This window comes from Acartia tonsa, chromosome 12 (genome assembly GCF_053477335.1).
Source record: "Acartia tonsa isolate MP-2025a chromosome 12, ASM5347733v1, whole genome shotgun sequence".
NCBI classification, from domain to species: Eukaryota; Metazoa; Arthropoda; class Copepoda; order Calanoida; family Acartiidae; genus Acartia; species Acartia tonsa.
The window spans coordinates 25,070,765-25,098,179 of record NC_137271.1 but is presented as its reverse complement, the minus strand read 5'-3'; the positions used below and the strand labels follow the sequence as shown (position 1 = coordinate 25,098,179).

General features: G+C 33.6%; 1 protein-coding gene across 4 annotated transcripts; it reads left to right on the top strand.

Moving 5' to 3' along the window:
• On the top strand, window positions 1-27,347 carry LOC145333106 (protein disulfide-isomerase A4-like). Of its 4 annotated transcripts, none has more exons than XR_013884459.1 (20): window positions 1-136; window positions 1,032-1,161; window positions 1,713-1,826; window positions 2,333-2,442; window positions 2,735-2,822; window positions 3,692-3,811; window positions 7,589-7,686; window positions 10,160-10,265; window positions 11,293-11,408; window positions 12,646-12,807; window positions 14,420-14,537; window positions 15,105-15,181; window positions 15,674-15,772; window positions 21,431-21,500; window positions 22,141-22,290; window positions 23,052-23,171; window positions 23,827-23,927; window positions 25,438-25,528; window positions 26,438-26,661; window positions 26,969-27,347. XR_013884459.1 is itself a non-coding variant. In XM_080178263.1 (19 exons), exons 1-19 carry the CDS (start codon window positions 48-50, stop codon window positions 26,510-26,512), a joined length of 2,034 nt encoding a protein of 677 aa, XP_080034389.1. In that variant the 5' UTR covers window positions 1-47; the 3' UTR covers window positions 26,513-27,347. The 4 variants fall into 4 exon arrangements, 1 of the variants encoding a protein (XP_080034389.1); XR_013884460.1 differs by having other exon boundaries at window positions 26,438-26,667; XR_013884458.1 differs by having other exon boundaries at window positions 26,438-26,690; window positions 26,936-27,347.
• Window positions 27,348-27,415: the final 68 nt, after the last annotated feature.

The following is a 27,415-nucleotide window of genomic DNA, read 5'->3' as shown; positions in this document are numbered from 1 at the left end:
GACTAGAAAATACATCAAGAGATTATCAGTTGTTTTATTTTTTAAAAATGAGTTTTAAATTGGGGCTACTGGTTGTCTTGCTGGTTGTTGGAGTTCAAGGGGGCGAAGATGATGGGCCTAGTGATCCTAATTTCAAGTAAGGATTGTTTTGGTAATTTACCTCAGGGTGCCTGGTCGAACACAGAACCCCCTTCCTCTTTTTTCGAAATTATATCGAAATTAAACCAGATTATTATATATTAATAAGTGAGACTTGAAGCTGGCTAAAATAACGATCCCCTTCCCATACACCCCATTTACGCCATCCCCTTTAGGATGAACGAACTGACCAATAAGAGACGTCCGTGTTAGCAATCTAAATTGACAACTTCATTCCCCCTGTCATAATCTCCACGTTTATTCTATATCATTGATTTAAAGGGGCATTCTAATGTTCATGTACAAGAGATTTTAAAGTAAACGGAAATAGCGTCTTGGTTGAGAAATTTTATATTCCACAACTCTTTCTACCTTTCTTCTCTACCTAATTTTCATTTTTATGAATAATACTTGAATTGTTTTATTCGTTGTTGTCTGCAGCCACGTAAATTAAATTAAACTGTTTAGGTGCAATTTAAAATCAATTAATGTATATAAAAATTTACATTTCTGTGGACAATTTCAATAAACCATATTTAGTAAAATTAGCTTATTGTCTATTTTTCATCTGTTTATCGCAATATTTTATATTTTTATCTTTCTTTATTATCTATTTTTATAATTATACAAAGCCAATTAAATATATTTTTTTAATCGAGTGATTTTTTATCATTTCTTACACCAAAACGTCAAATCCCCTAAAAAAAATTAACCACACTGCCCCGTTTATATTTCTTCTGCTGGGTAAACAAATTTAGCCCCCCCCCCCCCAAAAAAAAAAAAAAATTATACCCCATAACATTGATATCCTTTAAAAAAATGTTCGACGTCTTTTTATTTATGAAGTGTTTTGACACTCCCCTAAATTTATCTATTCATCTATCTATTATTAGAGAGAACGATGGGGATCTTGAATCTGACGTGAATCCTCTGGAAGCTCCCAAGGGGAACTATGTTATTGTTGAAGAGGAGGATGTGGTTGTCCTTAACAGGGATACCTTTGCTCACTATGTTAAACCTAAGGTAAATCCTTATATGAAAGTAAAAGGATGTTTGTCTGTCTGTACCAAAGGATTTATAGAACCGCTGAATGAACCAATATGATTCTCCTTTACAGGGTAGCTCATCATAGGTCCTGTGAAGGTTTATAACTATTTTGTGGGAAGTTATCACCAACCTCCCAAAAGAAATCGCTCCAAAAATTAATTTTTTTCTTTTTGAATCTAAAATAAAAATTGGTTTATCGAATTCCACTACCCCATCCTCAATTGCCCTTTAGAAGCCTCTAGGGGCGTAGCCGCTAGTAAAATAGATATAGTAATATAGATCAGTAAATTGAACCAAAAATATGAACAGTTCGCCCATATTATTATTAATTAGATTTTTCTCTAATATTTTTGATCATGACAATTGCTCTTTAAATTCCTTGTCCATATTCTTAAACATAATCTTTTGTGCTTTGATACATATGGATGTTGTTCAGAATAAAGCTAGCTTTCGGGTATTTAGTAACCTAAATTGACGTCAAAAAATTCTCCTGTCACAACATCCACGTATTTTATATCCTTTTTTAGGAGATAATGATGGTGGAATTCTACGCCCCCTGGTGTGGCCACTGTAAAACTATGGAACCAGAATATTCCAAAGCTGCTAAAACACTCAAGAAGGATGGAATTATTTTAGCTAAGGTATGTAAAATCAATTCATACAAGTTAGGGAGGGGAGGGGGCATTCTACTGTAAAAAAAATATACGTTATTATATACGTTGGCAAAATTTTTTTTTGGTTCTTTCATTGAATTTTGATTGGGGGAAACTAGAAGTGTCCAATATTTTAACAAATAATTATAATCTGTAGAAGAATTAACTTTCTTTTATCACCATTCGGGAGGTACATCAATATATCTTCCATTATCGTATGCCCTAAGATTAATGTTTCTTAAAGGTGGATTCTTTACGATGGTTTCATTTTAAAATGGTGACATAAAAAAGTGTTGTTAGGGGGAGGGGGATGTCTATAATTAGAAATGTGAGACAATAAACACCGACCTGAACAATATTCATGGGGGAAGGTTAAAAACTGACATGGCACCCCAAATTCGTTGGTGGGGTATTTTTCTTTACATTAATTGCTCTGTGATTTTCCTTCTTAATAGTTAGTTTATTATGCAATTAAATAATATCCTATGTTTAAGGTTGATGCCACAAAAGAGGTTGAATTAGCCAAAGAATATATGGTCACTGGTTTCCCAACATTACTCCTATTCAAGAATGGAGATAAAATTGAAGATTATGAGGGGGGCAGGTAATCACATCAAAGTCTTGATAAACAAGGATGACAAAATCCCTAAAAGAAAAACTCTGTAACGGTAGAACAAACGAACATTAACACTTATAGAGTGTCAGGACGTGAATAAATGATGACCTATCGGCCCATCATTTATTCCCTCGGGTAAGAAATATTCATTCCTAAACAAAAAACTGGACAGGAATACCCCATTCCCAAAATCAAATGCATAAAATAAAATATTGTTTTTGAAAGGTTAAAAATCAAAATGTTTTATTATATAAACAATACATGTAGAATATTTATTTAGAACATCAGATGAGATTATAGAGTATATGAAGAAACAAGCTGATCCTAACTGGAAACCTCCTCCATCTGTTATTATAACCCTTACTCAGGTATAGATGGATAGATAGATAGATATGAGATTATAGAGTATATGAAGCGACATGCTGATGGATTGATTCTAGATAGCTGGATAGATTGATAGATTAATAGATTAATATTATGAATAAATATATTGAGAGACAGGTGGATAAATGGATGGATAGATAGATGTATAGATTAATGGATAGATCAATAGATAGATTGATTTAGATCGTTAGATATATAAATAAATGAGTAGAAATAGAATCCTTAATGAAATATCGGTGCTTGCTTACATGTGAAGACCGGAGCACCGAAACCCCCCCCCCCCCCGCTTAGTTTTGACAAAAATCAAAAATAAGGGGGGGGGTAGTTTTTTAACCCCCCGCTTAGTTTTGACAAAAATCAAAAATAAGGGGGGGGTAGTTTTTAACCCCCCCCTTAATTTTGAAGAAAATCAAAAATAAGGGGGGGGGGTAGTTTTGCGCAAAATTAAAACCTTTTACTGGCCCCCCTCCTCCTTATTTTCATTTTCTGTTCAGGGATACATCAATTACTAAAATCAGTCAATAAATAAGGAAATTATGCCCCAAAACATGAATGTCCCTGTAATAAGGTTTCCCCTCTGGTATACTGGATTTTCTTGATTTACCTCACTCAACTTTCTGGCGTGTTGTACAGTGAAAAAACTACCCCCCCCTTATTTTTGATTTTCTTCAAAATTAGGGGGGGGTTAAGTCTTTGCCTTGCTGAGCTTTTTTCCTCCTTGCCGTTTTCCAGACATTAAAAAACTACCCCCCCCTTATTTTTGATTTTTGTCAAAACTAAGCGGGGGGGGGGGGTTTCGGTGCTCCAGTCTACCACATGTAAGCAAGTACCGAAATATCTTTGTTGTTTTTAGGATAACTTCACAAAAACTATGAAATCTGAACCATTGATGTTGACTATGTTCTATGCTCCATGGTGTAAACACTGCAAACAAATTATGCCAGAGTTTGAGGGCGCAGCCACTGAATTAAAGGTAAATATTTGTTCTATGCTCCATGGTGTAAACACTGTAAACAAATTATGCCAGAGTTTGAGGGCGCAGCCACTGAATTAAAGGTAAATATTTGTTCTATGCTCCATGGTGTAAACACTGTAAACAAATTATACCAGAGTTTGAGGGCGCAGCCACTAAATTAAAGGTAAATATTTGTTCTATGCTCCATGGTGTAAACACTGTAAACAAATTATGCCAGAGTTTGAGGGCGCAGCCACTGAATTAAAGGTAAATATATGTTCTATGCTCCATGGTGTAAACACTGTAAACAATTTATGCCAGAGTTTGAGGGCGCAGCCACTGAATTAAAGGTAAATATATGTTCTATGCTCCATGGCGTAAACACGGTAAACAAATTATGCCAGAGTTTGAGGGCGCAGCCACTGAATTAAAGGTAAATATTTGTTCTATGCTCCATGGTGTAAACACTGTAAACAAATTATGCCAGAGTTTGAGGGCGCAGCCACTGAATTAAAGGTAAATATTTGTTCTATGCTCCATGGTGTAAACACTGTAAACAAATTATGCCAGAGTTTGAGGGCGCAGCCACTGAATTAAAGGTAAATATATGTTCTATGCTCCATGGTGTAAACACTGTAAACAATTTATGCCAGAGTTTGAGGGCGCAGCCACTAAATTAAAGGTAAATATATGTTCTATGCTCCATGGTGTAAACACGGTAAACAAATTATGCCAGAGTTTGAGGGCGCAGCCACTGAATTAAAGGTAAATATTTGTTCTATGCTCCATGGTGTAAACACTGTAAACAAATTATGCCAGAGTTTGAGGGCGCAGCCACTGAATTAAAGGTAAATATATGTTCTATGCTCCATGGTGTAAACACTGTAAACAATTTATGCCAGAGTTTGAGGGCGCAGCCACTAAATTAAAGGTAAATATATGTTCTATGCTCCATGGTGTAAACACGGTAAACAAATTATGCCAGAGTTTGAGGGCGCAGCCACTGAATTAAAGGTAAATATTTGTTCTATGCTCCATGGTGTAAACACTGTAAACAAATTATGCCAGAGTTTGAGGGCGCAGCCACTGAATTAAAGGTAAATATTTGTTCTATGCTCCATGGTGTAAACACTGTAAACAAATTATACCAGAGTTTGAGGGCGCAGCCACTAAATTAAAGGTAAATATTTGTTCTATGCTCCATGGTGTAAACACTGTAAACAAATTATGCCAGAGTTTGAGGGCGCAGCCACTGAATTAAAGGTAAATATATGTTCTATGCTCCATGGTGTAAACACTGTAAACAATTTATGCCAGAGTTTGAGGGCGCAGCCACTGAATTAAAGGTAAATATATGTTCTATGCTCCATGGCGTAAACACGGTAAACAAATTATGCCAGAGTTTGAGGGCGCAGCCACTGAATTAAAGGTAAATATTTGTTCTATGCTCCATGGTGTAAACACTGTAAACAAATTATGCCAGAGTTTGAGGGCGCAGCCACTGAATTAAAGGTAAATATTTGTTCTATGCTCCATGGTGTAAACACTGTAAACAAATTATGCCAGAGTTTGAGGGCGCAGCCACTGAATTAAAGGTAAATATATGTTCTATGCTCCATGGTGTAAACACTGTAAACAATTTATGCCAGAGTTTGAGGGCGCAGCCACTAAATTAAAGGTAAATATATGTTCTATGCTCCATGGTGTAAACACGGTAAACAAATTATGCCAGAGTTTGAGGGCGCAGCCACTGAATTAAAGGTAAATATTTGTTCTATGCTCCATGGTGTAAACACTGTAAACAAATTATGCCAGAGTTTGAGGGCGCAGCCACTGAATTAAAGGTAAATATATGTTCTATGCTCCATGGTGTAAACACTGTAAACAATTTATGCCAGAGTTTGAGGGCGCAGCCACTAAATTAAAGGTAAATATATGTTCTATGCTCCATGGTGTAAACACGGTAAACAAATTATGCCAGAGTTTGAGGGCGCAGCCACTGAATTAAAGGTAAATATTTGTTCTATGCTCCATGGTGTAAACACTGTAAACAAATTATGCCAGAGTTTGAGGGCGCAGCCACTGAATTAAAGGTAAATATTTGTTCTATGCTCCATGGTGTAAACACTGTAAACAAATTATACCAGAGTTTGAGGGCGCAGCCACTAAATTAAAGGTAAATATTTGTTCTATGCTCCATGGTGTAAACACTGTAAACAAATTATGCCAGAGTTTGAGGGCGCAGCCACTGAATTAAAGGTAAATATATGTTCTATGCTCCATGGTGTAAACACTGTAAACAATTTATGCCAGAGTTTGAGGGCGCAGCCACTGAATTAAAGGTAAATATATGTTCTATGCTCCATGGCGTAAACACGGTAAACAAATTATGCCAGAGTTTGAGGGCGCAGCCACTGAATTAAAGGTAAATATTTGTTCTATGCTCCATGGTGTAAACACTGTAAACAAATTATGCCAGAGTTTGAGGGCGCAGCCACTGAATTAAAGGTAAATATTTGTTCTATGCTCCATGGTGTAAACACTGTAAACAAATTATGCCAGAGTTTGAGGGCGCAGCCACTGAATTAAAGGTAAATATATGTTCTATGCTCCATGGTGTAAACACTGTAAACAATTTATGCCAGAGTTTGAGGGCGCAGCCACTAAATTAAAGGTAAATATATGTTCTATGCTCCATGGTGTAAACACGGTAAACAAATTATGCCAGAGTTTGAGGGCGCAGCCACTGAATTAAAGGTAAATATTTGTTCTATGCTCCATGGTGTAAACACTGTAAACAAATTATGCCAGAGTTTGAGGGCGCAGCCACTGAATTAAAGGTAAATATATGTTCTATGCTCCATGGTGTAAACACTGTAAACAATTTATGCCAGAGTTTGAGGGCGCAGCCACTGAATTAAAGGTAAATATTTGTTCTATCTACTTTTTGATTTTTATGTTTTAGGTGGATACATCCCCTTGTTATAGAAGATAAAATCTGTGTTTTCACAAATGTTGAACACAAATTATTATTGAAATACCTGGTTAAATTATAACCTTGCGGGGTCTGTGCCTGCGATGGCCTAACGCTGCGTGGCTACCGATACCTAATATAACCTGATAATGAGGATTATCAGAGCTTACCTTGGTACTTGGTGTGAAAATCTTAAGGGTACAGTTTTTTGGTTGTTTTACTGAATATTTTTCTTACTTTCCCTTTAACAAATTAATCTACCAAAGGCAGAGACTGTTGAATTTAAGGAGACACATTCTTTAAGAGTTAATTGTGCATTGTTTCTCTACTTCTTTTTTGAATATACAAAAAAAGCAATGAAAGGTTTAGAGCAGTTGTTACATGTCAAAAGAAAGAAAAGGAGAACATGCGTTACTTAATAGTTTTAAATCACGAAACTTTTATAATTAAAAATACGTATATCTGTCTTTTTAAAGCTTGACCGACAGACCAAGATGCTGTGAGTATTGGTGCAAAAAATATGACGTAACAAAAAAAATTAGCCAATGAGAGGCCGTTATTGACCAATAGTAAAATTTATAGTGGCCTCTCATTGGCTAATTTTTTTTGTTACGTCATATTTTTTGCACCAATACTCACAGCATCCAGACCAAGTAAATTATTATATACTAGATGCTCATTTATACAGGGAATCATCACCAAAACAATTTTATAAAATTTTAAGTACGCACGAATGGACAGACATTTTGAATAATAGAACAACTTTGCTCATAAAAAAAAACATTATTATCAATTTCTGTAAATCAAACTAATATTTTTAGGGTTGGGGAATAACTTTGGCCAAAGTGGATGGAACTAAAGAGAAAGAACTTGCGGATATGTACAGAATTCCTGGCTGGCCAACTCTTAAACTAACAAGGTTAGTATCAACAGGAGAGACAGGCGGACGTTTTCAACAAGTTAAAGAGTTGCTTTGCTCTAAAACATTTATATCCTTACAAGTAACATGATGCAGGGAGGGAGGAGACATTGGTAATGGTATGATTATTACACTAGTACCCAAAGTTTTATAATAGCATCTTCTTTTTCGTTAGATTAACAACTTTTGGAACTATAATTGAATTTTGATTTGTTAGTTAATTAAGTTGAATGTCCAAACTTTTAACCACTAATTGTAATCTGTAGAACAGTATGTCCCTCTATTTATCTGTGTGTGTCTGTAGTTTAAGATCTCACTAACCAACCGACATAGTTCTCCTTTACAGTTAACCGTTTGAAAGGTCCAAGGAAGGTTTACACACAAATTAGGGAGGGTGTTCTGTTCATCCTAACAATAGAAATCGTCGCCTAAAAGATACTTTTATTATTTTTGTTTGTTGTCATTTTCAATTTTGTATGACAGGATAAAAGGTTTTTCTGTTATAAATTCAGAGAGAGAGAGAGAGAGAAGATATTATGAATGTCTGGGTTTGGTGTTCCAGTAATTGTGCAACTTTTTAAATTGAATTTTTCCTTATAAAGGTAACAGGATGTCTGTCTAGATGTATGTGAGGTGTGCCTTTCATATAACTATTTTTCGTGGAAAGGGTACCATTACCCTCCCAAGAGATATCGCCCCTAGGAAAAAATAACCCCCACTTATTTTTCTCTTTTTAAAAATAAAATTGAAAGGGGGGATGACACCCTCTCTATCCTCTCTCATTCTATGGGCGTATCTCCTATATATAGGATTTTCACGCTTTGGTTTATTTCTAAATTGCGGGGCTTAAAAGTTTTAAAAGCTACTTGAAATGTATATATAAATACTTGGATCTTACACCATGTTCTATAATAAACTGAACTCTGTAACGGGCTAAAATATCGATTTCCCCCACACCCCTCCTTCACCCCATCATCTTTCCTCCTACTGGATAAAAGGCCCGACCAATAATCCGGCGGAGAAATTGCAACATAAATTAACGACAATTTTTCTCCTGTGTTATATTATCCACCACATATATTCTACATCCATTCTATTTGAAGCCCTTGTACAGTCACACGTCATAATTAAGGAGGAAAATCTATCAGAAAGATGACTGATGCCTCAAGGGCAAAAACTTGTAGAACTAATTGCTTTTGTTCTGAGAAATCATTACTATAGAAAAACTTTGTTTATAAAACATAAAATTAATTATAATTTTGCGGAGAGGATAGTACACTACCATAGTAAGTCTGATTTTAGTTGTTTTTTGCTAATGGAGAGTTAAATAGTACATTCAGTAGTTTTACCAGGGATTTTTATGGATAGGACAATGGACGATAAATTTATAATCCTCCAATGATAATAAACAAAAGTATACTTTTATAAATCAAAATTATTGGTTGTATAGTTTGGACACTACTAGTTTGAAACCAACCAATCAAACTTCATTTAAAGTTCTCAAATATTTAGTTTAAGCTAACAAATAAGATAACGTGGTTTAAAAACAATGGTTACTAGCGCAATTCACAATCCAATGTCCCCTCCATTTCTGAATTTTAGAAATTAATTTATCAAATTAACAATCTAAATTATATTTTTATTTTATTTGTTGATCCTTATACTAAAGTAACAGGATGTCTATGTGTTTGTCTGTGTGTTTTTACCGAAGGATCTCGCTTACCGCTGAACCGATCGGGTTCTCCTTAACAGGATAGCTTTTTATAAGTCCCGGGAAGGTTTATAACTATTTTGGGGGAGGGTACCACCACCCTCTCAGGAGAAATCGCCCATAGAAAAAAATTACCACTCCCGAAAAAGAGACTTGAACGAAACATAAAACAATTATTTCTGTAATTAGATATTTTAAATAAAAAAAAAACATTCAAAGTGCCACTAGAGGCCTCTAAGGCGTAGCCGCTAGTGTTAAATAAAGTAGTAAGGTTTTTTTCTGTAGCTTAAGAGCTGAATAACTACTGAACTGATAAAGTTCTTCATTTTATGGAATCTCTTTATAGGTTCCTGGATAGTTTTAAGCTATTTCAGTTTTATATCTAAGTTTGGTTTTAGGCCATTTTCCTACTTTCCTTACCCTTTTAATACAGAGCTCCTAGATGCTAGAAGCGCAACCGCTAGTATGTTAAAAAATAAAAACTTCTGTAAAAGTAAAGGTAAAATTTCTGTGTGTGTGTGTACCGAAGGATCTCGCTAACCGCTGCACCGATATGTTTCTCATTTACAGGATAGCTTTAGGTTATAACTATTTTGGGAAGGTTTATCCCCCTCCCCCCCCTCCAAAAAAAAATAGAGAGGTATTGTACTTTTTCTTTTTTGGCACTGAAACGGGTGGGGGGTCAAATTCAGTTCACCACCATCTAAAGTGCCCCTATAGGCCTCCAGGGGGCGTAACTGCTAGTAACTACTGAATATTCAGGAAAGGAAGAGTTTATGATTACGATGGTCCCAGGGAGAAGCCAGGAATTATTGCTTATATGAAGAGACAAAATGAGTCACCAAGCGAGGAAAAAACTTCTTACCAGGTAGTTAGATAGATAGATTGATAGATCGATAGATAGATAGATGGATAGAAAGATATATGGACTGCTAGATAGATGGATACAAAAACGTTGAATTATTGCTTATATGAAGAGACAAAATAAGTCACCTAGCGAGGAAAAAAACTTCTTACCAGGTAGTTAGATAGATAAATTGATGGATGGATAGATAGATAGATAGATAGAGGGATTGAAAGATATATGGACTGCTAGATAGACATTAGACGTTGAATTATTGCTTATATGAAGAGACAAAATGAGTCACCCAGCGAGGAAGAAAATTCAGATTAGGTAGTTAGATAGATTGAAGGATAGATGGATAGAGGGATTGATAGATATTAGGACTGCTAGTTAGACAGAGAAAGATAAAAACATCGATAGATAAACACATATATAGATAGATAGAAGGTAAACAATAGATAGATAAATAAATAGATAGATGGATACAAAAACGTTGAATTATTGCTTACATGAACAGACAAAATAAGCCATCGAGCGAAGAAAAAAAACTTCAAATCTTGTTGATAAATAGATTTTTGGATGGATAGATGGATGGAAAGTGATTGATGGATAGAAAGATAGAAAATCTGTGGATATTGATAATGAATATATAGAATGATGGATAAAAAGATTAGATTTATAAATGAATAGATAGATAAATTGATTGATGGATAGATAAATAAGATAGATGTGTTAGATAGATAGATACACAATACACATGGAAAGATGGATACATAGATTGATAGTTCAATGAAAATAAGGATGACATATTGATGTATTGAAAATACTGATAGAGAAAATAATTGATAAAATAGGATTGATTGGTTAGATTTGTCTATGAAAAGATTGTTAGATTATGAATTAAAGAATAGATGCAAGGATATAAGGCTTCATAGATTTATGAACAAGTTTATTAATAGAAAATCTCTAAATATAAAAGTAATGTAATTGAATTATACTTGATTACAAAACATTATATTTTACAATGCAACGATAATCTTAATAATTTTAGGGACTGCAAAACAACATAGACAGACTGGAGAGCACGGTCATAGGTTTCTTTGCGGATAAAACTGACCTGTATGAAGAGTATATAGCTGCTGCCAATCAGATGAGGGGGAGATACAAGTAAGAATAATAATTTTAGTAGCGCAGCTACTCATTAATTAGCGTCAAAGAATTTTTGTAATTAGATTTGTTTTTAATCATTTTATTTAATTTAAAGTCATTATATTAAAAGATTTAGCTTTTTTCCTTTTTGAATATTACTGGATTTATTATTACTCGGATTTTTACGCCAGGTTTTCCTATTCTTTAACAAAACTTGTAGTGGGCAAAACTAACTGACCAATAAATTACAAGTCAAATAGCAACGTAAATTTATGATAAATTTTCCCATGTAATAATAACCACGTATAATCTACATCCATTTGAATATTTCATAGTGCCAAAAATGATGTTTGTCTTTCCATCTGTTTGAAGCTTAAGATTTCGCTAACCGCTGGACCGATTGGGCTCCCCTTTACAGGGAATATAACTTGTCATTTGAAGGTTTTTGGACGGGGGACTGCCATTTACACATCCACCAAATTTACAGTGGATGTGTTTTTGCCAGTGCAATGGATGTATTTATAACAAACTGAATTTTTACTGTAAAAATGACAGTAAAATCGATTCTCATGACATTAATACATCCAACAATGGCAAAAATACATGCAATATATTGGATGTATTTATGACATATAATTGAAAAAAGTATGGATGTGTAAATGCCAGTGTCAGATGTATTTTTGACATATGTATAAAAATATTGGATGTATTTTTGCCAGTGTTGGATGTATTTATGGTATGAAAAAAAGGAAGGAAACATTTTGCAATAAATACATCAACTGTAAATTTGCTGGATGTGTAAGTGCTATAGCCCCTTTTGGACAAAAAAATATTGTAATGATGATGCTTATATTGTTTTTTTCAAATGTGGAATTTAAGTATGCATTGAAGTGTTAATAGGGGGTTTGCCAACCGCTCAAGGGGCGAAGCCTTTAACCTGAATGCAAAGTAATAACCTGAATAGTAGCGCAGCTACTTTACAACTAAGATCCGTTTGTCTGAGTTGCCGAAAAGTATTTTATTTTTGTTTTGTTTTATATAACTACTTTGATACAGGGATCAAAAGAGATGAGACAATGGCTATTGGATTAAATTATATCCCCAATGATAATGCAGAAAATTAGCCCTGATCTAGGTACAATTATTGGTTGAAACACTTAAGTTAATGAACCAACCAATTAAAATCAATAAAAGTCCCCTATGTTGTTAAAAAGTTACCTCCTCCTTCCCTAACTTTTTAAAAACATTTTTGCAGGTTCCTGCACACGTTTGATGGAAGCCTAGCGGAGAAGTTCTCTGCACCAGTGAACAGTATTGTCGTCTTCCAACCAGAGATCTTCCAGTCTAAATATGAGGCACCCAGCTATACATTCAGCAAGAAGTCTGGTACATACAAGGAGATTAAAGATTTCATCACGTAAGTTTTTTTAGTAGCGCAGCTACTTTATTATTATCGTACGTCCGTCCGTATGGCTGTATGTCAGAGATTTTACAGTGTAAATATGAATCTCCTAGCTATACATTCAGCAAGAAGTCTGGTACATACAAGGAGATTAAAGATTTCATCACGTAAGTTTTTTATAATAGCAGAGCTACTTTATCATTGGGGTCCGTCCGTATGGCTGTATGTCAGAGATTTTATAGTCTAAATATGAGGCACCCAGCTATACATTCAGCAAGAAGTCTGGCACATACAAGGAGATTAAAGATTTTATCACGTAAGTTTTTTTAGTAGCGCAGCTACTTTATTATTAGGGCACGTTCGTCCGTATGTCTTTATGTCAGAGATTTTCCAGTCTAAATATGAGGCACCCAATTATACATTCAGCAAGAAGTCTGGCACATACAAGGAGATTACAGATATCATCACGTAAGTTTTTTAGTAGCGCAGCTACTTTATTATTAGGGCACGTTCGTCCGTATGTCTGTATGTCAGAAATATTCCAGTCTAAATATGAATCACCCAACTATACATTCAGAAAAAAGTCTGGCACATACAATGAGATTAAAGATTTCATCACGTAAATTTTTTTAGTAAGAGGCACTTGAGGCGTTGGGAGTTGAATTTGATAATCATTTTTTTTATTTTAGATTTAAATTTAGAATTAAGAGAGAAAAAAATTAAGGTGGGGGGGGGGGCGGGGCTGACACCCCTTCATTTTTATTTTAATTTCAAAAAAATTTAATTAAAATTTTTTTGGGGAGGGGGGGTTTATAGGGGCGATTTCTCTTGGTAGGGTGGTACCCTCCCCAAAAATAGTTATAAACCTTCACAGGATCTATGAGAAGCTACCCTGTAAAGGAGAACCCGATCAGTTCAGCGGTTAGCGAGATCCTTCGGTACAGACAAACAGACAGACATCCTGTTACTTTATTATAAGGTTTTCCTAATTTTATTGCGTTATATACATACTAGTTGCTTTGGCCCTAGCCTCTAGGGAAGGTAGAAGTAGGTAATGAGAATGGCATAAAACAATCCCTAGAAATCTATAAGGCTTTCCTGAAAAGTACAACCAAGTCAGGCAAATTAATGTAAAAAATAAATATAGAAAGTGTAGATACACAATTTCTTAATTGGGCCAATATAAAAACAGGAACATCCGACTATATTATTGGTTAAACACAGTGTACAAAGGTAAACGTAGGTTGCGGGTAAAATCCGTAAACGTTGTGAGTTTTAAGTTAAAAACAGTAGTAGAGCGATACAAATTTATGTTAACTTTAAAAAAAAATTGTCTATAGTTCTTTTCAATAAGAAATACACATATTTAGTGAGTATTATCGTTCTACTACTATTTTTAAGCCTTAAAACTCACACCTTTACGGATTTTACCCGCAACCTAATTTTCCCTTTATGAAGGATGGGGCAATTTTGAAATATTGAATTTCTAAGTTCAAAGCTAACGCTCGTACTTTCATATGGTTCTATCATAAATAAAACTCTTTGACTATAAGAAATTCCTTTTTAAGAATAATTAAATATATTGTTTGGCTGATTATCTAATAATAAATCTATTGTATGTATTTAGGAAATCTTCAATTCCATTGGTTGGCCAGAGAACAAGAACAAATATTCTGCATAAATACAACCAGAAACCTCTGATTGTTGTCTACTATGATGTCAATTATAACCATCAATATGTAAAGGTAAGAAGAAAAAAAGCAGGCGGTTTCCCTCAAAGTGATTAGTCGAGCACAGAATTTGGGCCGGATATCCGGTTTGGCCGGATATCCTGTCATTTTCAATATCCGGTCGAATACCGGATATTGAAACTATTCGGGCTGATTTATAATGCCGGATATCTGATAATTTGCCGGATAGCCGGCATTGACCAGATATCCGGCCAAAAAAGTATGCGGCCCAACCCTACACAGAATATCTTTTTGTGTTACTCTGTAGGTTAGGTGTTATTTGGTACAATGCACCCAACAGGGTTAGAGCGCCGTAGATAAAGGCTCGCTGGGCTAAGCCCTCGTCAGAGGTTATGTATAAAAAATCACCCCCCCCCCCCTCTTAATCTTATTTCTTTGAGGGAAAGCACTAAAAAACTTTTTGAGAAAAAATATTTTTTTGTTTATTAATTCCGCTTTAAATCCGCCAATCATAAAAAAAAATATTTTACGTTGGTCATAAAGATGTATTGAAATACTCCATGCCAATACATTACAGAGATCATAAGAACCCCATAAATGCTGATTTATTTTTATTTTCAGGACACCCAGTTTATCAGAGACAAAGTTTTGTCGGTGGCCAGACATTTTGTAAACTCTACACTCAATTTTGCAATTAGGTAATTTTAAAAGATAGTATTAGTAGCGAAGCTACATTTTAACAATTAAGTGTCTGTCAGTCTGACAGTGATGTTTTCCCCTTACTTATTTATGTCACTCACCTGACATAGCAGCAGTAGAAACACTTTTTAACTTCTTAAATTATGACACGATGTTTGGTCGAGATTCATAATTTATCACCTTCCCGACAACAAGCGGATGCGGGGTTACGCCACAGTCGCGGGTTACACATATAGTCAGGGATGTAGAGGGATAAGACAATGGCCGATAAATTGACGTAGTTCCCCATTGATGTTAGACAATAATCCCTTCTGTACATTAAAAATTAGTGGTTGATTTATTTGGACATTTAACCAACCAGTCAAAGTCAATGAAAGTCACCAAGGTTATTAAGCCAACGAATAAGAAAGCGTTAAAATAAGACTTTGGGGACTAGTGTAATGAACAGCCCAATGTCCTCTCTCTCTCTGAATATGAGTTCTTTGTTTTAGCAATGAGGATGAGTTTGAGGACGAATTGAAAGCTCTTGGCCTCGAGGATAGTGGCGCTGAGGTGAACGTGGCAGCCTATACAGATAAACAAAAATTCAGGTATGGTAGATAGAGTGAAAAATGTATATAAGTATTGTAGATATATAACTCAGACAACTACCTAACCCAAGTGGTGGAGACCCCTTTCGTTTGTTAGCAAATTGTTTTCTGTTTTCAAAGACCCATTCCAATTCGGAATAGGTTCCCAGCCCGTTGGACAGAGTCACATATAGTTTATGCACCCTCTATTCTTTTACTTTAACAATAGATTTGTCAAATTCAATATTTGATAAATAGATAATGCAATATAAGATTCTGAAGAGTTCTTCATATAGCTTCGAAACAGATTATTATCCGCTGGATTAGAATTGGAACTCAGCCATGATGAACAATCTTGTAAAGCATCGACTTACAGACCATTTTCAATCGGGGTAACAAACTAGTTTTTATCTTAAATTTTTTTATTTTAATATCCGTGGAATGCTGTCAATAATATGATGCGATAAATAACTATTACATCTTTGTTAGAATAAAAGGCGGGTTAAAGTTTTCGTGGGAATGGTCCATTTCGTGGCAACGCCCCTTAAAGGGCGATTCGTCGTATTTTTAAAATGGCTGTTTATAGGTTATTTTAGGTTAGGTTATGTTATATTGGGTTAGGTGATTGCCCCACAGGTTTAGGCAATTAGCCCCGCAGTGTTAGAGCCCCCCCGCAGGGGCTAAAAATAGGAGAAAACCTACTGTGAAAATACAAAAAAAAATCGCCCCTTAAGGTGCGTTGCCACGAAATGACCGATTTGGTTCTCCTTTACAGTAAAGCTTCTTAAAAGCTGAAGGAAGCTTCGGGGGACGATACCTCCACACTTCCAAGAGAAAATGAACCCCTTAAAAATAAATTTGCAGACTGAATTAAATTTGTTTTCTATTCATTAATACCTTTTAAAAATTCCTCTTTTCTTCTGCATTTTAAAAAAATCGATTACAAAACTATACAGTTTATTATTGTCTTCAATTCAAATAGCATTCTGAAATTAATGACGGTACAAAGAAGGTGTATCAACTTTTTTTTTATAGCTAGCCGGTTCTTTTAGTAAGTAGTAGATGTAAAGTAAAATTTTTCATAGAATTCAGATATGCAATCGGTTTTTTTGTAGACCTCTTATTTTTTAAGTAATTTAAGTTTTTTTAAAAAATAATTAAGTCGGTTTTAAGGTACTAAAACGCAACAAAATAAAAGAAGAAAATGGCCAGTAAGAACAAAAATAGTAAGATCTTTAATTTGACACCTTACTTTTAAAATTCTGTTGAGTAATTATTGAAAAAATCTATTTTTTTAACCTCGGTTTAATAAAAACTTTAGACCTAAATATTTTCTCAAACAGACATAAAAAACATGGGTTCATATATACCTTTAGAATCAGAAAAATATTACGAATCCATTGTAAGCAAAATTGAAAAAAAGTAAAAAAATTAAAAATTAAACAAATGGCCAATTGTATTTTTGTTCAGGCAACACTATCGTCTTCCCTTTTTTACCCCCTCTTTACCCCCTTCCCATTTTTATACTCAATTCAAGAATTAAGACGTTGCCTGTACAATATAATATGATATTTTCATATAATTCCTTTTATTGTAGTTTATATACTATATTGTAAACTTTTTTTTTCAATTTTGCTTACAATGAATTCGTAATATTTTTCTGATTCTAAAGGTATATATGAACCCATATTTTTTTACCTGTGAAATAATAAAATTAATGTCAAAGTTTTTATTCTCGTGGGTTTAAAAAAATCGGTTTTTTCAATAATTACCTGACAGAATTGAAAAAGTAAGGTGTCAAATTAAAGATCTTACTATTTTTGTTCATAATGGCCATTTTTTTCTTTTTTTGTTGCATTTTAGTACCTTAAAATCGACTTAATTTTTTTTTTTTAAACTTAAATTACTTAAAAAATAAGAGGTCTACAAAAAAACCGATTGCATATCTGAATTCTATGAAAAATTTTACATCTACTACTTACTAAAAGAACCGGCTAGCTATAAAAAAAAAGTTGATACACCTTCTTTATGAAATATCTATTCAGGTATCCAGGGATAATATCAATGGATTATAGTCTTGTCTTTATCTTTAAATGACTTTTTTGAATTTTGATAATAATCCCAAAATGTTTAACATACAGGGTTATGAGAATAACAAGGACGTCCAAGCTTTTATGGGCGGGGGGGGGGGGATTTTTTGCCTAAGTAAAAATTTTATGATTGGATAGGTAAATATATTTTTTTTCCAAATTCGTTTGGGGGGTGTAAACACTGGAAAGTAAAACAAAAAAAATTATAAATAATTTGTCACTTATTTTACTATCCCCCTATTTCTTATTTACTAAGTATATTTGCGATAACTTTTATTTAATGAAATCTTCCAAATTTTAACATGTACAAAACGGCCTGCTTAATTGCTTCAAGATCCATGTCAGATCTATATAGGAAATAAATGTCTATAAACGAGCTCAAGTTTTCCAAAGAATATTTGTTTAAAACTCATAGTGCTCCAATAATCCATAATAAACTCTCATTGCCCAGAACGATAAGACCCATTATTTTACTTTATTAAAAATAAATTCCTTTTTTTAATTTCATGTTGCTATTTACCTTATATCAATGTATTTAATTTCTAATCACAAAAAAGAAAATTTAGATTTATAATATAATAAATTTAAGAAAACTCTGTTTTAAAAGAATTCGATTGTGGCGACACTCTGTGTGTTAAAATATTGAACTAAAATTGTAATCATCATCATTAACCCTTTGGTGATGGTAATGTAAAGAAAAAAATATAATTTAAAAAATCTCTTTGAAATTATTTAGATTATTAAATATTTACTTTCTTTTAGATAGTAATGCCGGGTGAGGAAAATAGATTTATTGAGAAATAGATATGCATATAGAAAACTAGCCAATAGGGAGATAATTATATCGAGCCAACTCTAGTTTAATTATATATAAGCAAAATTTAAAAAGAAAAATGTTAATAATTTTGTATAGAAATGTTGTTGTGTTGTATTATATGTGCCATCATTACCCCATAATCCTTATATAAAAGTAACAGGATCTCTGTCTGTCTGTCTGCGCTGACCGCTGTACCAATATGGTTCTCCCTTACAATGTAGCTTCTTATAGATACTGGGAAGGTTTTCAACTTTTTTTCTAGAAAAAAACTATCCCTTTTCAAACTACCCTGACATATATATAGATATCCAATTATATAAAGTAGTAAGCGTTTTTTGTCCGTCCCGAAGGATCTCGCAAACCGCTGAACCGATATTGTTCTCCTTTACAGTGAAGCTTCTTCCTGGGAAGGTTTTAAACTATTTTTGGGGAGGGTATCTTCACCCCCCCTCCCCCCGAAAAATATTTTTCTTTACTCTTTTTCCCCCCTCCTACCTTAGTGCCCCTAGAGGCTTCTAGGGGGCGTAGCCGCTAGTATAATATACATATATCATTTCATATCCTTAACAAGGATGACAACATCCATAAGTAGCGTAGCACAAAAAAAATCGTTGATGTGAGTGTGGACAAAGTAATTTAAAGAGCTGATTTTCAGTAGTCATAAATCAAGAATACGTTTTAGATAAAAAAAAGCATGTCATCTTTAATTTTTTTAAATGTTTTGATATTTATATTTTGGAGCTTGACTGACATACCGAGTTAAGTAAATTATAAACTGTTTGCTTATTGATATACAAACAAAAATTCAGCCGTCTTCCTTTAATAGCAGCTGAGAAAATCATATTTCCCCCTTGCTTTATGCACTAACGGACAGACAAAGTGAACAAAGTAATAAGTTTTGAAAAGGGGAAATTTGTGCTGTAATAATAAATTGCTGTGCTGATAATCTGATACTTTTGGTGGCAGTGATGGTGCACCATTGTTTTGTACTCTTGAAACATTTAAAATATTTGTTTTCATCAACGGAGATATTTCATTCACAATTTACCATTCAAATTTATAAATTCTACGTTGCAACAGTTGAGAAAATGAAAAATTATGTAGTTAAATTTATGGGGGCTCGGTGACGTTTCGGTTACAAGTCCTCTCCACGCCAACTTGAACATGCTCTGATTTTGAATTGCAGTTTAACTCGCTCAATCGCCCAGGGTATTAAGTAAGGTAACACCCATTAGACAACCAACTCTTTGATTGCACGACCCTTGTCTAGAAGACCTAACTGTGCATGGTAATGAGTTGCGCATGTTTTGAGAATTTCGTTTGTATATTACTAAAGATCTAAATAGTTTATGTTATAAATTGTAATGGGTGTTATCGAAAGGCACTGAAACCTTTGATATATTTTATTATCAAGTATTATACTTTTCCCATATGTATTAAGTTACAACAACAATTTTCATATTAGGACATTTTAATTTTTTTAAGATGCAAAGCTGGTTAGTTTCGCATGCCCAACTGGTCTATTGTTTCTTTTGTGTTAGATAAATATACGGTTTGTGTTTCAATATCAAAGAGGCCTGAATTAATGAAAATTTAAAAAGGGTAACAGGAACGTCCAAGCTTTTTATTTTGAGCTGGGTAAATGCGGGGTTTCAAAGGGTTGAGGGGGTAATCTAATTTTAGTTTTGAGGGGGGTTAAATTAGGGGATTCAAAAATTCGAGGGGAGTAAAGATTCGAGGTGGGGTAAACAGCCCTCCCCCCTCCTCCTTTGATGTTTGATTTTTTTTTTGGCTCTTTGAATTAAATAAGATGCACTGCAAACTGTTGAAATGGGTGGGACATCATACAATTTTTGTCGTAAACTTTTCAACCATTTAAAAATAAGATATAAAATAGTTTATAATAAAATCTTATTTCTTAAGCGATATATTATGTGTTTTACGTTATCAAATGTCTTGCTTTAGTCTAACTGATTCAATTTTTTTTTTGTAAAATATGCTTTTAAAAGACAATATTTTGTTATTTGTTTTTATTGAATCCTCTAAGAACACTGACGTGAAGGGGAAGTAAGGGGAGTTATCCACCTTCCTGGACCTTAAGAAGCTTCACTGTTAAATAGTGATTCATGAGGTCCTTCGGTACATTTTGACAGACAGACACAGCTAGATCCTCTTATTTTTATGTAAGGATATGCCCGCCTATCCTTATTATCATATCATTATTGAAAATCATTTGGTAAAAATTTGATTTTCTCGGCTACAACTCAAGGTAGAGGTCTTATATTTATTATAAAGATTTTAATGAACAAGGAAAATTTAAAAACAGACATATAGCCAGATAGCTATCCTGTTACTCATATCTATATATATAAGGATTATAAATTTTTGATAATAGAAGCCATTTAATCTACCTTGATCTTTTCCTTAATGTGCAGATTTATTAATAAAAAAGTATTTGTGTAAAAATAAAAAGATTATATGGCATTTCCTTGAAAAATTTAATTAAAAAATATTTTTAACTTTAATGATGAAAAACTAATTTTTTTTGTATCATTAAATTCTTTTTATTTTTGATTATTAAGTAAACTTATGATTTTCATATGATAAGCTTTGATTTTAGATTATACATATTACAATCGTTCTATTGATTTCAAACTTTATAGGTGATTCATATGACAATAAGAATTTATATTTTATAGGAACGTATGTCAGAACACGCAGGCAGACACAAAAACATCCTGTTACTTTAAATCATCTAAAGATAATTTTTAGAATGGAACCTGAGGACGATTTTGATGCCGAAGTTCTTGGAAATTTTGTTGAAGGCCTCCGTATGGGAAAGGTAAGTTGGCGGTTTCCCTCAAAGTGCCTGGTCGAGCACAGAACCACCCCTACTTGTTTATAAGTAAAGGGGTAGTTTCACGAAATGCATTTGAACTAATTTAGTGAATCGCATATTTTTTACTAGTTAATGGGTTAAACTATATTTATATGGCATATTTTTGAAATAATTAAAAAAATTTACCACGTAGTTTTGAAAATATCTTTTTTTATAAGACTTGAAAATCGAATCGTCTTTTTGTGATATATGCAATTTAAAAAGACGATTTTCAAAACTACGTGGTAGAAAATTGAAATTCTTTCAAATATATGCCATATAAATGTAGATTAACCAATTAAACAGAAAAAAATATGCGGTTCACTAAATTAAGTTCAAATGCATTTCGTGAAACTACCCCTTTGAAATTGGAGGGTATGTTTTTCGTTTGTCTGTGTATTACTTTTGGTAAGGTCCTTCGGTGCACACAAAAAGACAGACAGGCAGACAAACACCATGTTAGTTTTATATAGTGATTATTTCCCTAAAAGTACCATAGTGAATAATCTTTATGGAATAATCAAGATCGAATTTAGTCCGATATTTAAATTTTAAAAAGGCATCAGTTTTACTCAAAACTAATCTTAATCTTGTATATTTCTAGGTTATGCCCTATATGAAATCGCTACCGAAGCCTAAGAAGCAGGATGGACCTGTGCTGAAGATAGTGGCCAACAATTATGATGAAGAAGTTCATATGGTTAAGAAGGATGCTGTCATGTTTTTCTATGCGCCTTGGTGTGGTCATTGTAAGGTAGAATTTAATAAAAGCTGCGCTCCTAGCAATCAAGGTCAATCTTAAGACTTAAATTTAAAAAAACAAGGATGACAACATCCATAAAAGCGAAGCACTGAAACGGTAGGACAAACAGACATTAACACTTGTATAGTGTCAGAACTGAATAATCATAATATAAATGTATAAGAGTCAAAATAAGTATGTTTGTTGAAAAACTGCTTAATTCAGGATAATTTTTATGGACATACTTACATTTTTAGGACTTGATTATAGAGTTGCTTCGCTTATTACCTTATACTTTGTTGTCCCAGGAATCAATATATCAAAAATCAGATCAATCGGATGGTTAGATCTTATAAAAATTTGTTGTTAAATTTGTTGATGATGATTATAGAGTTGCTACGCTTTCTAAATCGTACCTAACTATTAAAGGAATGACCATGCAAAATTTGAAATCGATAGGACAATTCTAACATGCCTAAATTAACGAAAAAAGCTATCCGTTATGGAAGGACGGACGTACGGACCGACCCTAATTATAGAAAAGCTTCGCTTTTAATAATATAAACCATCGATCATAGTATCAATATTTAGCTTCTCTTATTTGGAGAACTAAATCGGTTCACTGATAAGCGACATTTTAAACCTTTCTCCTATACTTTATACCTATGCTTTAGTAGGAAATCTTATCTATAATTTACTTTAAGCTACTGTATTAAACATCAATTTGTCGTCCATTGTCTTATACCTTAAGATAATTATGCCTTTCTTTATAGGAATTTGACCCAGTATACAAGAAAGTGGCCAAGAAAATGTTGAAATCCAATGATAAAATTGTATTTGGAAGAATGGACGCCACTGCCAACGATGTTCCATATATGTTTCCACAATTAAAGGTAAAACACCCACCCTGGCATTGGCGTAAATGATAGCGTGCCTGATTGTTGTCGAGGAGGTAACGGGTTCGAATCTGGTCCACACCGCGGCATACTAGTGACGTTTATAATGGTTCCTACTGCTGCTGTCACGTGTGCAACATAATCATATAAAACTGGGGTAATACCTGGGCCTAAAACTGGCGCAACTCATTACCATGAACAGTTAGGACTACCCGAGACAAAGGTCGTGAAATCAAAGGATTGGTTGTCTGAAGGGAGTTTGACCTTATAATTAATAATTATGCATACCAATAAGCAAGATTTGGTTCAGAGCTACAACATAATAAGATCTCGTCCTCAAAAGATTATCCAGGTTATGTTAGATTTAGCCTAGAATTGGCAGTATATAACAATAGAGGTTGGAAGGGGTTAAGTAACTTAATGAACCCATCCCGTGGACCCTGTGCTGACTTTCAATTAGGTACTTTGAATATCGGTCAATAGCGTCGGAATATTGTCACAGCCAAGTCGATACATATAGAGCAGAAAGCAATTTGCTAGCAGACGAAAAAGGTCCCCTACACTGAATCCAGATCTGGATTATATATATCTACTTTATTACTGAGCATCATTCTGCACAAATTTACGAATGATAATAATACTAAATTTTCAGGGCTACCCATCCATATTTTTCATATCTGCATATGATAAATTTGATCCAATTGTGTACAGTGGTGACAGAGATTATAAAACATTCAAAGACTGGGTGCATAGGTAAGACTAAGATTAATACCATTCTCTCTTTCTCCTCTCTCTCTTTCTACCTGTGTTTTTCTCCATATTTCTCTTTTTCTCGTTTTGTCTCTCTATGCTTTTTTCCTTCAATTTCTATCTCTCTCTCTCTCTCTCTCTCTCTCTCTCTCTCTCTCTCTCTCTCTCTCTCTCTCTCTCTCTCTCTCTCTCTCTCTCTCTCTCTCTCTCTCTCTCTCTCTCTCTCTCTCTCTCTCTCTCTCTCTCTCTCTCTCTCTCTCTCTCTCTCTCTCTCTCTCTGTGATAAATTTGAGCCAATTGTTTACAGTGGAGACAGAGATTTTAGACATTCAAAGACTGGGTGCATAGGTAAAGTTTATTTTGATGGATATGTTGATAGATAATTTTTTTTTGGTAAATTAGTTTTCCCGTATTTTAACTTTAATTTGCTCAATTATTTTTTTACATTATCTATCTCTCTCTCTCTCTCTCTATCTCTCTATCTCTCTCTCTCTCTTTCTTTCTCCCTCTCTCTATCTCTTTCTCTCGCCAATTGTGGTGACAGAGATTATAAAACATTCAAGACTGGGTGCATAGGTAAGACTAAGATTTCTCTCTCTCTCTCTCTCTCTCTCTCTCTCTCTCTCTCTCTCTCTCTCTCTCTCTCTCTCTCTCTCTCTCTCTCTCTCTCTCTCTCTCTCTCTCTCTCTCTCTCTCTCTCTCTCTCTCTCTCTCTCTCTCTCTCTCTCTCTCTCTCTCTCTCTCAAAGACTGCATAGGTGCATAGTTAAAGTTTATTTTGATGGATATGTTGATAGATAAATTTCCGTTTTTTAAAGATAAAATTCTTTGTTAAATTAACTAGGTACAATTTGTTTAATTATTATCTATCTATCTATTACTTTTTTGTCGCTCAGATCTCCCTCTCTATTTCTTTCTCTAAATCTTTCTATCTCTTATCATCCCTCTCTTTCTGTCTATCTCTCTTTCTCTCTTTTTATTTCTCACTTTTTAATCATTTTTTTTATTTATCTATCAATCTTTCTCTATACTCCCACTCTCCAAAATCTGTCAAATTTTTTCACTTTCTCTGTATTTTTCTTTCTTTATCAATAAATCTAACAAATGTATTTCTTACTTCAATGCCATTATCTATCCTTAATTATCCTATTATTTTAAATAGTAAAGGTTTTTTGTTTGAAGCTTAAGAATCAAAGATAGGGTTCTCTATTTTAGATAGACTTCATGTAGGTCATGTGATGGTTTTAGACTATCTTATTTTAGATGAAGTCTTGGGTTGGTTTTAGGCTAGTTTTTTAGCCCATATGATTATGTATCACTTAGAGTCCCTAAATGCTTGGTTATAGAGTAACTAGAATATTTATTTATTTATCTATTGTTAGATATAAAACAGGGCTTAATTCTTTTAATGTAGCAGGCATTTTGTCAGATGAGCGTTTTTTAAGACAGGAGTTTTTTCATTGCCGTTTTCTGAGATGATCCGAATATATCTTATTATCTATCTATCTATCTAGACACACCAGTATCTTTCTATCTGATGACGATGATGAAAATGAGATTGATGATGAGATGCCTGACCTTCCTGATACCATTGAAAGCTTCCAGGTATTCATTTTAGGCTGTTGAGTATGCATGGACGTCCAAGCTTTTTATTTTGAGGGTTGTAAAATGAGGGGTTTAAAGGTGTAAGGGTGTTGATATTATGTAGTTTTAATGTTTTGAGGTGTGTAAATTGAGGAGTTTCAAAGTTTGGGGGGGGGGGGACATTTCTTTGCCCTTGAACTTGTCAGACTGGTAACCTTGCAGGGATATATAAATAGTTCAATGGATTTAATCCATTCTTTTGTTTATTTTGACTTGGTTACCAGAACAAGTGCAACTTTTCTTATTTTGGCTAATTTTTATGACCTTGGGTACCAGCGCAGAATACCGCTGAATAATTACTCTGTTACACTGTTCATATATTAGGTTTGGACAATGGATATAAAATCAATTCTTTTGTTTATCTTGATTTGGGCACTATAACCAGTGCAACTTTTATTATTTTTGCTAATTCTGAAGACTTTGGGTGCTTGCGCAGAATGCCGCTGAATAATTACTATGTAAGGACTTAATCATTCTTTTTATCCTGACTTAGGTACCAGATCCACCGCATTTTTTGGATAATTTTTAAGATATTGGGGTAGTAGGACAGAATAAGGTTGATTATTTACTTTGTTATACTGCTGAGTGTGGTGGGAGGAGGTGAGGAACTTTTAACTGTAAGTTTTATAAATATGTTATGTCATTTCTAGGTTTAAAAACTGTCTGTTTTGCATTAAATCTTGATTGGTTGGTTCAAAATAGCAGTTGTTTAACCAATAATTAAAAACAACAAAAGGGGTATTTATTATGTTTATCATTATTTGAACTGTACATCAATTTAACATCCATTGTCTTATACCTTATTGAAGAGTAAGACTTTGATTGCAAAAGGATTTTCTAACCCTGTTTACCATATTTTTAATGTTTCAGAAAGAAAATTTAGAAGATGCAATGAAGAACAAAGAAGAGGAACATGAAAATACATCAACTAAAGACGAATTATAATTAAAAACTGTGCATAATTTCATTCTTGATTAGAGAGATTTATAAAAATATTTTTTAAACAAACATTTAGCTGATTAAATCAAAACAAACCCTTTGATGAAACTGAACATGAATTTGAAACAAAACTGAATTGAAATATGATATTTAATGTAACAGTGAGATGAACAAATGCACTATTGTACAGTAGTATATATATTTTACTATTTTCTATTTATAGTTTACGCCCCCCCCCCTCCTTTCTTTAATGTTTACCAAGAAAACTTATTTTCTAGACCCTAGGGGATTTTCTAACAGTTACTTAACAAAGCCTATCCAAATATAAGCATAAAAAACAGTTTTAAATTTTAAATGTTTATAAACTTTTGCTAATTTGAGAGACATTACCGCATATTAATTCAAAAATATTTTTTCAATACACACTAGTCCATTTGCGTATCTTACTGTTTCAATGTAAAGCACAACAATTTAAACTTTAGTTAGTTATATTAAACAAATAGTATGCATATTTCATGTAGTGATACCAAAGTAATAGTTACCAAGTTATTTATATACAGTAGCTACTCTATAATTTGTTTATGCCCTTATCTAAAACCGTCCTTCTGTCTGTCAGTCCTTTCAACCGTCAAACAAAATAACTGGATCATTAGGAACACACACAAAATAAAACTTAACTTTCAATGTAGTTAAACATTTTATTGTTATTAATTATCTTTCTATTGTAAAAGCATTGTTTAAGTCTAATACTGCGCTACTTATGGTTAACAATATCTGGGTTGTTCTTGTTTTATTTGATGTATGATATGTAAGAGCTTAGATAATAAAGCATTATTTTAAATTTTGTCTTTTAATATTTTTAATATTATGTATTTAACTGTATTTTATGAAGAAAAAAATAGGATGAAA

Excerpts from the sequence above, each read along its gene's own strand:
- LOC145333106 (XM_080178263.1), top strand. The coding sequence starts at position 48 with ATGAGTTTTAAATTGGGGCTACTGGTTGTCTTGCTGGTTGTTGGAGTT. Across the intron at positions 7,687-10,159 it reads CCAACTCTTAAACTAACAAG|GAAAGGAAGAGTTTATGATT; the intron begins GTTAGTATCAAC and ends CTGAATATTCAG. Across the intron at positions 10,266-11,292 it reads AGGAAAAAACTTCTTACCAG|GGACTGCAAAACAACATAGA; the intron begins GTAGTTAGATAG and ends TAATAATTTTAG.